At 41.0% G+C, this 13,500-nt stretch overlaps 1 protein-coding gene across 2 annotated transcripts in view; it reads right to left on the bottom strand.

Moving 5' to 3' along the window:
• The window catches only part of LOC141909734 (oxysterol-binding protein-related protein 1-like), a 52,585-nt gene that overhangs the window by 26,703 nt on the left and 12,382 nt on the right, over window positions 1-13,500 (bottom strand). The window contains exons 11-13 of one of the 2 annotated variants that reach the window (XM_074800330.1): window positions 7,555-7,661; window positions 5,752-6,253; window positions 4,203-4,335 (exon numbers count right to left, since the gene is read on the bottom strand). In XM_074800330.1, the coding sequence (XP_074656431.1) occupies window positions 4,203-4,335; window positions 5,752-6,253; window positions 7,555-7,661 (742 nt within the window). The remainder of the gene's footprint in view (window positions 1-4,202; window positions 4,336-5,751; window positions 6,254-7,554; window positions 7,662-13,500) is intronic. The other variant, XM_074800331.1, reaches the window with a different exon arrangement.

The raw sequence follows: 13,500 nt of genomic DNA, 5'->3' as shown, positions 1-13,500 counted from the left end.
CATCATCTAAGCTGCGCGTGTAGCTGCGCACTTGGTCTAGTGTGGCAGGGTTTCGTACCGTGGTAATTGCGGTGCCATCAGGTTCGAATCCCTGCCGGGGGGAGGATGCAGTTTTACGGACTGTCTCACCAGTGCCGTAAGATCGGCTGAATCGCTAGAGCGTTTTAAAAGTCTTCTTTGTTGTGTAAAGTGCTTTAGAGCCTCTTTTGGAATAAGGTGCTATACAAATTTTGTTGATAATAATCGCATGATAATAACATCCGACCTCAACGGGTATTCAGACTCTATGGCATTGTGGACGCTGCAACGAAGCCAGCCCTGCCCAGACAGCGCTGGGGCCAGTGCCATAGTCGAGAATCTTTTTTAGCAGTGTCTATGGATAATTTTACGATGTCATTATGGGATTTTATAGGCGGTAGCCATCTTTAGTAGAAGCTTTAGGAATAATATGATCGGTGATGACATAGCGGGTTCATTGAGGCAGCCATCTTTTCTGGCAACGTCTACATAGGAGTAATTCGATGATGTCATTGGAGGTTCTACATCTTTCTATACAGGCAATGCGATGAGTACAGTAATCTTGACACTGGTTTTAAAGTTGATTAGATTGGCTATATTGAAATAAGCTAGTCGTCTACTGTTTTTTTAAGTCTTAACCATGACTACGCGTATATAGTCAAGCAGCATTGCGGCAAAGTCATTATCAGCCGATCAGAAAAATCACATTTCATTTCAACCCGGATTATTCGTTGTACGGCTACCTTTGAATATGCCTTAGCGATTATCTTTAATTAATTTATGGTAAAATTTTAATTAAATTTGATTCATTAATGGCAATTTGTTTAGCCCTGTACATTTCCGGCTTAATCAGGCAGAGTCTTGCGCAGCCATCAGGTCTTGGATCCCTGTCCAGTTGGGAAGGGCCCCCTTGTGAATGGCCTCTTATATCATCGCCGGATGGCTGTCTAAATTCGACAGAGTGGCCCTTTTTAGGTATTATACTAGCTTTCTCCCCGACTTTTCCCTAGCATGCACGTTGTTTTCCCTGACTTGATCTGCTAAGAATCCAATCAATTAACACAGCCAAATACATACATAATACATAGATGGAAACTGTTTGATTTTACGTGTGATCTAGCAATCTGAAACAAATTTCCCTGACTTTAAGCTTTTTCTTACAAAATTCCCCGACTATATTCCCTGACTTTATCAAAGAAAAGAAAAAATTCCCTGATTTCCAGGCAAGGGGCCACCCTATTGGAGCCCTCCACTATTGCATGACAATAACATCAAAGGGGGCCCCGCACCGACTCATCAATAGTGAACAGCAGTACATGCGAACTTTCAATTTTAATTATTAATCGTTGATTGACAGAGTGTGTCATGCAGACAGATGGACCGGCTGACGGACAGCGCTCTTACCATTCTATAATAGAATGGATATAGAGTAACGTATAGCTGTCTGCCGTACTGCAAGATCCTATCAAATATTCAAACGCCTTCAAACATGCAATACGCGTAGACCTGAACAGGCTGAAAGATACCACGTCTTGAAAAAATAATGCATTTTACATCAGTCTAAACATTTAAACATTATTGCTGATTAAAACGCATTACAATTTTTTTTAGTGAGTTGAGGTATGACTGAATTGTTTAAAAATCGAGAGCTCACGGCTATGAAACTGAACCTGGTAGTATTACTTTCTGTCAGATACTTGCGTCTGAACGCAACGAGCTCCAGAACTGAAAGCAGATGCCCGATTCCGCGACATTGCCGGATACTGAATCTTTTAGCAAGTGCCCAATGGCCCACAAAACTCTGCAGCAATAGCCCATTAGCCCCCTCTCAAAAACAAGCGCTCAAGAGACCTCAATGCAAGCATGAAAGAAACCAGTCTAAGCAAATAAACAACCTTGGACCAGTCTAAGCTCATTTCGGTTCTAGAACCAATCTACGTTGGTAAAATCCATCTCGAGAATAGAACCTACTTTGGCATAAGTCCCGGCAGCACGGGTCAGCGTGTAGCCCAACGCGAGAACTGTCATTGCCAATAAAATCCATTAGATTGACGCACACCGCTTACCTGTACGGGTAAACCTCTCGCCGCGTCGTATCCGGACCAGTCGCGTGCCCCGCCATCCCGAATCGGCTAATCCGCGGATTAACTCTACTACTGATAATCCATCCGACGCATAGTTAACATAATCCGGTTTTCGCAACGCGTAGCGATTGTTTATATTGTGACATCGATGCGAGCTGATATCGCGCATGTATTTATTGCTACCAGTATAAATCTATAAACCGCCCGTGTATGCGTATGCCTGTGTGCGCGGCGAGCAGCGATTGTCGCTAGCTCTCTCTCGCTCTCTCATAATGAATCTAGGTCAGCGTAGATCAATACTTAATGATCTCGTCGTTCTCTTCTCTCTTCTTATTCTTCACGATGACGACGTGGAGAGAGGTGCCGCCACAAGACACCGCTCGAGACACGAATAGAAGACGACGTTTCAATGATCACCGCTTATGACGCCGATTTCACTATCGTTTAACTGCTAATTAACAGCTACGTAAATTCCACTAGGAAATCAATTAAGGTCCAGTCCCACAGTTTGATTGGTTCCACAGTTGTCCGTTTGATCGGTTCCATGGTTGCGGGTTTAATTGGTTCAACAGTTGCGGGTTTAATTGGTTCCACCGTTGCGGGTTTCATTGGTTCCACATTTGCTGGTTTCATTGGTTCCACAGTTGTGGGTCCAATTTTATCCACAGTTGCGGGTCCAATTCGATCTGCAGTCATGTCCGATGATTTCAGTTCCACAATAGTGAGTTTGGATAGATGAACTTTAAGAATTTTCAAATTTTTCATATCCTCAAAATGTGAGCTTTTTTCATATTTTTTCCAACAAAATACCAGTTTTCAAATATTTCCACGTCTAGGTACTACATATGTAAGTGGTTACTAACAATAACAGCAGATTTCATTTGAATTTGTTAAACTGTAACACAGCTTGCGCATAATTTCTGAGCTCAACACAATATAGCATAATAGAGGGGATTAAAATATTTCGACAGACACTAATTTTTCATGATTTTTAATAGATTTCTAAAAATTTTCATATTTTCTAAAATTTTCCGAGCAGTTCCATTTTTCATGTTATTCGCACATCAATATGACTGACCCCTGTAATAGGTTCCACAGTTGAGTTAGGTTAGTTCTACAGTTATGGGTTTAATTCCGGTAAAATTTTGTTGGTCTTACTCACTTGATGTCGGCCGGTTACAACCTATTTAATTTCTAAACTGAATTCAAAATTTAATGAGCAAAACCCGCAGTTGATGATTTAATGATTCATTTTCTATCAGTTTCGAAGTTTTGACTAAACTCCATCAGCAGAGAAATGAAAATTCATCGATAACATTAGTATATAGTAATTATTGTTTTATTTCATTTTCATTTCTCTGAAGTGAATTTTGAATTTGAGTTCTGATAACAAAAATTAAATTGTTGATACTTTGCTATGAAACCGCATCGTATAACTGATTAATGTTAGCGGATAATTTCAAAGTCACCCGGCAGATGTCAGCACTGTCCAACAACACTGGTTTCTGATCGAGACCCAATTCGTCGAAGAGGGGTTTCAATGCCCAGCCTAGGGCTCAGCTGGGCACCCTAGCCTTCAGTCAAAAGGTAAAAGTTTGGCCTTAACTCTTGAGACCTGTCTCAGATTAAGCAAAATGAGCTTAACTCTAATCTTAATTCTCCGTAACTTCCGTACTCAACCATCAGCCAGATTCAAAACTCATATTCCAGTTCCACAGATCAGAGTTCGCAAATTTGAGAATGGGCTCGACCTAGACAAGAAGCCTCACCGAAAACAGGGTCATATGACCAGCATAAACAGGGTGGCCACAGGGTCGCCCATTTACAAACCTGCTGACTTTTCCCAGATTTTTCCAAGTGATTACACAAAATTCCCCGAGGGAATCAGAAAAATTTCAAGGATTAGAATCTTACAAATCATTTTTTAATGAATCATGTAGTGATAAAGAAACGTGCAGTCAATAGCACTATCCGAATTCCCTGATTATTTTCCGTAGATTTTTCGGATTTTTCTAGATTTGACAAGTTGTCCAGGTCGATGGCAACCCCGTGATAGACGTAGTTTTCAAAAAATTAATTTCCATAATTATTGAAACTTACCGCGCTCCCCATTTCGATTTTTCGTTCCGCGACGTCATCGAATGCACCAAGTTTCCGTTGTTGGCGGAGGACGGTTTCGACTCTTCAGTGGACGCACATTCGTAGAACGAATAGTTCTCGCTGTCGATTAACTCTGCGAAAAAAATTCCCAAAAAAACAAAAACGTTAATAGGTAAGGGGAAATATTTCGATCTGATCTAGTGACAAAGCATTGCCTGAGAGCCTATACAAGAGATACAGTTTTTGAAGACTTTTCAAATGCTTTTTTTCTACGAGGAAATCATAACCTGGAGCCGGTTCCGTAGTCGAGGCTTAGACTTGAGACCGCTCTAAGACGACCTTAGTTCAACAGCCAATCTAACAACTAAGAACAGTCTTCAGATTTAAGACCACTTCAGTACTAAAGTCTCGATTATGGAACCAGCCCCTGCTCGGTGGGCTACTATTATGCGGCAATAGGGTACCACTAAAAACATTGGACACGTTCAGTAAAGATCGATTGATTTGCGAAGGACTTAGTTTTTTTCGCTTATCCTAAATTGTTACATCCTTATACTTGGTGGATCCTCAATTGCCACAATGAGCATTGCCCGAACCCATGCATGCTGTTAAATGCTATTGAGTGAACATAATATGAGTCAATGGGCAGATGATTACCATTCTACGGAAACAGGTGGGTGCGACAAGGGAGGAAACCTCGATTGGCGAAGTCTGCGCTATCTAATTTGCATGCGATTGAATATAGTAATCTAAGTCTAGCGAATGTAAGCTCAATTCTAGCAAAGTAAAGGTCAACTTATCAGTAGAGAAATATACAGCTTTTGAAAGGTGGGCAAAGTTGTCGGAATTGCGAGAACATTATAATTTTTAGTGCAATTTCGATGCGATAGATGGCGAATTAGTCTTAAGCTTTCGGTTAGCGACAATATACGCATGCTGTTAAGTCATTGCCGAGTGCATGACTCCAAGAGTCAAGAGACTTTAAAAAAACCCTATATTCAGGGCTTGACTGCTGAAGTGAGGAAATCTAAAGTTTTATAGCAATGCAGTTAAGAATTTGACTCCCAAAAACCAAGAGTTTAAATAGAAACTGCATGCAAAAAGTCAAGAGGTTTGAAAGGACTACCAGTTCAGGGCTTTGACTCCAGAAAACCAACATGCAAGGCTTTGACTCCAAAAAATAAGGAATCAAGTCGTTGTAATTGAGGGATTCCTTTAGGTAAACAACTCAAGAAGTCATTGGAATCAAGTCCTCATTAAGGGACTCCTTTAAGTCAAAGACTCCAGAAGTCGGTGGAGTTAAGTCCTCGTAAATGGACTCCTTTAAGTCAAAGACTCCAGAAGTCTTTGGAGTTAAGTTTTCTTAAAGGGACTCCTTTAAGTCAAAGACTCCAGAAGGCATAAGGTTTAATGAAGTATTGACTTTTGGGATTGCTCAAAATAAAACATCCGTATTCAGGGTTTTTGACTCCAAAAGTCGTGAGGTTAAATAGAGACGGTGACCATCACCTCCGCAACCTCCTACAACCTCGACAATCGCAACACCTACCTTCATCGCTACCATCGCTATCGCCTTTCTCGTGGCGCGACAGGCGACTACCGCCGTCGCCTAAATCCGAATCGCCTTCGCCTAAACTACTACCTTCGATCACGCAAAAATCACCGGTCAAAGAATTGCGACCATCGCAAATGTGCAAATCGCCCTCGGCGAGCGGGAAATGACAATCGATGATTCGCAGATCTTCCAACAATTTCAAATCGTTCGTACCTGCGTTGCCGCGAAATCGCGGCGTCGACTTTTTCGTCGCCTCGACGACGGAGATGTCGTTCGCGCCGTCGGTTTCATTGTTATTTTCGTTTTCGTCGCAGTCGTAAAATTCGTCGTCGTCCGTGTCGTAGAACCGCGCCGGGGATCGTACGCCGCCGGCGCCGCCGTTACCCGACACGCTCAGCGATTGTTCCATCTCGTGGTATTCGGTGGCTAGTCGGTGCACCACATCTTGCAAAACGCGAGATTTCTCTTGTTCCTGTTGCAGCTGAGCCTTCCTAACCTGAAACGGAACGAACGACAGTTAAAAGAAAATCTTTTCCAATATTGATACTAAAAATGGTCGGTTTTAACCCTTTCTGTGTCGTCTACACCGAAATGATCATAGTCTCTATCATGATGCATTTGAGGCATCTACACTGCAGTGCGGTGTATTGATGTTTTGAGTAATTAGTTTTTAACTCTATTGAAAGATGGCTGAACTTGTCAAACATAGTGAAATATCACTAAGATACACTGCACCGCGGTGTAGACGCACTAAAGCAGTATATGCCCATTATTCAACGCACTGGGCTGCAATATTCAAATAATTCCAAATTATCTCCAGCACATTCGGGTATTAATTAGTCAGCACTGTAGGGGTTTAAAGAAAATTTATTCAAATATAAAAATCTGAAAATAATTGTTGGTTTCAACCCCTCTCGTATCTTGTCTGAACAGGTTACCGATTAGGAAGCCTCTCTCTCCCTCTCTCCCTCCCCTTATTCACGCAATCTGTCTCTCTTCTCCTATCGCGCTCTCAACCCTTTCTAACTCCCAGTCTCTTCTTTCTCCTCTGCCCTTATCAGTATAGCTCCCCTCATTCCTCTCCCCCTTGAACCCATCCTTCACCGCCCTTCCAAACCTGAACCACATGCTGATCAAATTCAGCTAATTTCACTGGTAATCCACCGCACAGTGTGTCGCGGCGGATTAAGTTAATATTAATTGATTAAATTAATACGGATTAAGCTTATCCCGATTATTAATCAATCGAAACAATGATTATTCTCTAGCTCTTATCAGCATGCACCGCTGTCCCCCTGAACAAACCACCTGCCTCCATTCCAGTCAATCAGCCAATACAGTCCCATCGAATTTTTGTCTGTCGTTACAGTAGCATAAATCATCAGGGTGGCCACTTTTATTTGACTTAATTTTCCCCCGACTTTTCTCCTGACATGCACGTTTTCTCCCTGACTTGATCAAATCAATTAATAATTAGAAGGAAACTTTGACTTTTACGCATGATCTACCAATCTCATCAAATTTCCCCGACTTTTCCCTGATTTTTTAGATTTCGAAAAATTCCCTGACTATTCCCCGAGACTTATCTAAAGAGATTTTTACCTGATTTCCAGGTAAGTGGCCATCCAGTTCATATATGCCGTGTAAACAACGGGTCATAGATCGCGTAGACGAAAATTTCAGTTCACGTTCGGGTAAACGATCTTCGCCCGGGTTGAACGGAACTTTCGAGTCGAACCCTAACCGGGAACTGCGGTACTACCGGGGCCCGATTGAATAATGAATATGAAAACAAACCTCTTCTTGTTGGGTGAACAGAGTCATACAGTGACTGAGGTCAGCGCACATATCACGTGACGTTTGAGCGACATCGGAAAATTTCTGACGTACTTGTAACAAACCGACTGCAAGAGGGAAAACCATTGAAGATTATTACCAATTCAGAAATGAAAACACTGGGCTATATCTATCGCATAAAGATGGCAGCCAATGTTAATCCCCCAATGATATCATCAAATTGCCCCGACACATTTTTAAGAACATTTGGCTGTCAACATGAATCTACATGGCATCGTCCTATTGATCCCTCTATGACATCATCAAATTTCGCCCATAGACCCTTCCAGAGAAGATGGCTGCCTTCATAAATCCACCTATGACACCATCAAATTTCCCCAAAAGACGCTTCCAGAAAAGATGGCTGCCTTCTTAAATCCCCCTGTGACATCATCAAATTATCCCTGTAGACATTTCCAGAAAAGATGGCCGCCTCAATTATTTACTCAATGAAATAACTAAACGATGATTCTAGAGAAAACCTTACAATGTTCTAGAAAGATCCCTTGATTCAAGTATGCAGAAATAAAACCACTTGAACAATAAAACCTTTTTCCATTGACTATTTGCTAAGCAATTTCAAAATTGAATCATCACATTCGTAATGTCAAAAAAGAGACTCTTCAGCAGAAATTCTTTGTATGATAAGTGAAAACAACCTTATACACGTCACGTGCGAATCATAGTAATACAATCATTATCCACGAAACAGAATATTCCGAACATTTTCCGCCTTATACCTCGTATTACGATATCATTCTTCAATAAGCGCGTGCGAACGAGTCTTATATACGTTTAAGCCTATAGCTAATGATTCTAAAGTCGTATATATGAAGTTATAGGCTTCAATCGATCGGAGAACGACAGCTGTGCTCAAAACTAACTGACGTCATCTCCTCCTGTGAGCAGCAGAGGACAAACACTGCACAGATGTCTCTCCCCACTATAGGATGACCTGTTTGAGATATATATATAAAATATGTGGTAAACTGCTTACACGAATCACCCTATGACATCATCAAATTGTGCCTATAGACCTTATGGTGCCAGCCGAATCGAATAGATTCTAAATCAAATAGCCGAAGTACAAATTGTCATATTACATACTAGGGACACCTGGTGGATCTTCACTCGCTACAAGTTAAGTGGAATCATCTATCGCTGCAGTGCTAAATGTCCTACTGCACACTAACGACACCTGGTGGATCCTCACTTGACACAAGTTGATTCCTCTATTGCCACAGTACTAAATGTCCTATTGCACGCTAGCGCACCTGGTGGATCCTCACTTACCACAAGTGGAATCCTCTATTACCACAGTAGTTGATGTCCTACTGCATACAAGCAACACCTGGTGGATATCGATTTCCACAGTAGTCAATGTCCTACTTCGTATAAGTACACTCGGCGGATCCTCACTTGCCACAAGTGGAATCTTCACTCGCCGCAGCGGTGTTGATTCTACGGACGATGTTCGTTTAGTGCGAAGCGCACGCAGCATTAAAACACCAGGTCGTAATCAGATTTAGAATCCTCCCGAAGGCTTTGACGTAACCGTCCCTAACTAAATCGGAAAATCAAAATCATCCAGGCATCGCTACGGGAGGGCAGTGCAGATGAGGGAATTGAGGCTGAAGGGAGAGTACGACGTACGACGGGGGGGGGGGGGGGGAGGGGGTCATTGAAATGCATAAATCTATATAAACTTGAGCGCCGGTCAGAATGCAACCTCAAATACAAATATATTATCAATACAGGTATCAATCTGTATACAGATAACGTACAAATATTTATTACTATTATCTATTGATATTCTGTAATCAGCAGATGTCGAAATAAAATTCGGCGGCCGTACACGACTCGTGGCTTTTTACTCTCAAGAGTATATAGAGTCATGGTCAGAGCGATAGTTTAACGGGGCGGCCACTTTCCACCCGTTTACAAATCCCCTGGGGCCGGTTTTATAGACTGGTATTAACTTTAACCCGGGGATTAACTCAATGCATTTTTGATCGAGTTACCCCCAGGTTAAATTCATACCAGTCTATAAAACTGGCCCCTGAGTTTTCCATGATATTCTCATCAACCAAAATGGATTAAATGATAAAACGAAATTCCCTGAGTGAATCAGAGAAATTTCTATGTTTAAAATGTTTTAATTCATTCATTTTTCATTGAATCATGTACAGATAAAGAAACACGTGGTCAACAGCATTATCCGAATTCCCAGAGTTTTCCATGTTATTCGATAAAATTCGTCAAATTCCCTGATTCTTTCTAGATTCTTCTGATTCCCTGAGTTTTCCAGGCTATCCACATCAGTGGCCGCCCTGTTTATTTTGATGATCTATTTAAGGCCAGTTACTGCAGATCAATTTGATGATGTCATAGAGGGTTTCATACGTAGGCGGCCATCATTTATGTATCTATAGGAATAATTCGGTGATGAAATAAAAGTACAGTCGAACCAGTTTAATCCTGATCGGCATAATCCAGGGATAAGTCTAATCCGGACAATATTTGCCGTAAACAAGAAAATGACGTTAAGTGCGCTTGACTGCCTGCGGTTAACGTCTGGATCTCTGAATGACCGTGAAATTAAGCGTTCCTTTTTCGACAAACGAAACCAATTCGACGATAAAACGCGGTCAAATACGCAGTTACTATTTTCGTCAAATTTTTTTACAAACGCAAATTATAAATTTCAGTTTTTACGACGATATCAGCAGCTGTTCGGCCTCGCAAACTGAAACCCTCGACGCGTCGCGCACCAGGCACTTCGTACTAATCGAATTTATTGAATTGTTTTTTGAGATAAATAAGCGACTGGAACTTGTAGCAGATTGCTATTGTTGTTAGAATATACATGGATTCGATGGAGTCAATTTGAACGTGCACAGTGACAAACTCATAAACCAACACAACTGTCGGTCCATTGTCAAATCAAACCCACACAAATATGGAACTGGATTCGGAGACAAATTTGACCCACACAACTATCGAACTGGATTCAGCGTCGAATCAAACCCACACAACTATCGAACTTGAGCCAGAGTCCAATTAGAGCAATGCCACTGTAGGAACTGGGTCCACAGTTAAATTGAGCCCACACAACTGTGAAACTGTATTCAGATTTAAATCTAACTTGCACAACTGTGGAGCTGGATCCTCAGTCAAATCAAACTCACAGAACTGCAGAACCGGACGCAGAGTCCAATTGAACCCACTGTGGAACTGGGTCCATAGTCAAAAATTAAACCCACACAACTGTTGAACTTGATCCAGAGTCCTATTAAACACACACAACTGTGGAAGTGTCCATAGTCAAATTAAACCCACACAACTGTAGAACTTGATCCAGAGTCCTATTAAGGCTGGCTTATGTCGACAAGCAACGCGACGCCTACCGACGCAACTGGGTTTATCGCCGATTAGCGGCAACCAGCGGCCTACGAGAGGCCGCCAGTTGCTCCTCAATCGGTTCGACATAACCCGGCTTGCGACGGCAACGCGACGCCTACCGACCCGTCACAAGCCGTATCCGGCTAGTTCCAGCCAATGAAAGACCGCATATACATAGTACAAATTATCACCACTAGTTAGCGTCATTCGTAATTAGTCATAAACTTTCAAATTCAAGTAGTTCAAAACGTAAACCAAACCTTCAGCACGGCAGAGGACTGGACCGAAGATCTAGAAACGAAATTTTTAGAATCATGGTGTGAGCGGCCATCTTTATATGATATCGCTAGCACGTTGTATTCAAAACAGAATCAGAAAGATCAAAGTGTTAAAGAAATAGCTTTTCTAATAGAAATATATTTCCTAATAATTCAAATTTATTCTCAAAATGCTTATCACGTGACCATTTGAGCCGTTGCAGTTGCTATTAATCGCAACCGACATAAGCAGGGAAGCAACTGGGAGGATCTCGTATCCCGATAGTTGGCCTCAGTTGCTGCGAATGCGTCGGTAGGAGTCGGTAGGCGTCGCGTTGCTTGTCGACATAAGCCAGCCTTTAAACACACACAACTGTGGAAGTGTCCATAGTCAAATTATACAACTGTGGACCATAAACAAGCCCCATTATAGTGCTCACAAAAAACTCCTAAAATTGATTGCCTTTCATATAGGCCTAGCAATACCGCTGTTTAAACAATATATAGATGTTATCAAAATTACAGACCTTACACAAAATATTCCTCAAAATCGACACTGTTTACAGAGTATATATCCTCGTGGCGCGAATATACGAAAATGTGTAAAACGTGTGAGGACTGTCAAACCGCTTCCAGGAATAACAGGTAACTGAGTTTTATTATAGGTAACCGAGTCGCTTTGAAATCAAGTACAGGCCAAACTGGTCTGAGCTTTGACTATGAACAATAGGCAAAAACAAACGCTCCTATATAAAATGTCACCGGCTTATGACGCTTGTTTGAGCGGATATCTCGCTAATTGCCGTGCGCGGGTACTGGGCCGCGTCCGTCTGACCAGGCGGAAACTACTGTCCCCACCCGGCGGTTAGTTAAGGTAAAGGTCAATGTTGCCATCGTCCGAAAGAGCCTACTTGATGTATTCGACAATAATAACGAAAAAAATAATATGAAATCTGAAAATGTTTCCTCGAGCTAGTAGTTTATTCGACGTTTCGACTATGTTCTAATAGTTATCTTCGCAAACACTCGTACAGTATTCCCGAAAATGACTATTAGAATATAGTCGAAATTTCGAATTAACTACTAGCTCGAGGAAACATTTTCGGATTCGATGTTATATTTTCTCCTTTCTCATTGTGAGATTCTTTACATCATCAAAACACGGATGTCGCGTTTTATCAATGGTTATCATACTTGAGTCATAGCTTAAAATAATACCGATTTTCGATTTAGGATTTTCAAAATAACTCTTTATTCTAAAGCTAGCTTCCCCCATCATTTCAATAGTAATGCCTTTCTTAATTAACAAATACTTTTCAATCTACCGATTTCTTATATTTCCGTCTAAATTTCTTAATATTTTTTCTTAAAAGTTTGTTCTTTCTTCTCCCATCATTCAAATTGAATCCAACACAATTTTCACTCTTTTTATGCACTCCTTCCAATGTGTGAAAAATACTCGAATTATATAAAAAGTCTAACTTTGATTTCTTTTCTTTCTTTTTAATGGAAAGAAAAATATTTGAAATATTTTTGCCCTGAATAAAATTTGCACTCCGCGTGTACTTAAAAAAAGGCTTCTGAGTCGAATGGAAAACCCTAATAACCGCGAAATCTATTTCGATCAGCTTTTTTCTCAATGGAATTCCGAATGTGTCAAGTAACATTAAGTACGTACCTATAGTCAAGAGGCCAAGAAATAAGGTTTTACAAAGGTTGAATAGATTAGTTCACGATGGCAATAAGCCACAATGGCTGTCGTATAAATATCTCAACAGTTTTAATGCGGCCGATAATACAGTTAATAGAATATCTGATCATATAAAGAATAAGTTAGCGCCCGCAACCAGTTTATACCCAAACACTGCCGAAATAAGATACAGAAATTTGACATATTTCTATACATCGAGAACTATTGTTTATAAAGCAGATATCAATTCATTATCAATTACGTTAGCCCCCGGGTTAAAGGTAATACCAGTCTATAAAACCAGGCCCTGACGATGATCTGTAGGGTGAGATCGAAGCATCCTGTCATTTAGATATTTTTTCTTAATAAATAAATTCTCGATTACTTTAAATACTTCTTATTTGTACATAGCGGGTTTTCGTCATATTTTCAGACCTCGTATTTGTGATACAACTGGTTTTGAAATTATGTGGAGACATCAACCTGGTTTTTCATCCCCTATACTGTAATTTGAATACGCTGCTGCAGCTGTAATTTCATTCAGATTTGCCCGGCTGT

The sequence above is a fragment of the Tubulanus polymorphus genome, chromosome 8 (assembly GCF_964204645.1).
Source record: "Tubulanus polymorphus chromosome 8, tnTubPoly1.2, whole genome shotgun sequence".
Classification (NCBI taxonomy): Eukaryota; Metazoa; Nemertea; class Palaeonemertea; order Tubulaniformes; family Tubulanidae; genus Tubulanus; species Tubulanus polymorphus.
Note: the sequence above shows the minus strand (reverse complement) of the source record. Positions and strands in the feature narration are given on the sequence as shown.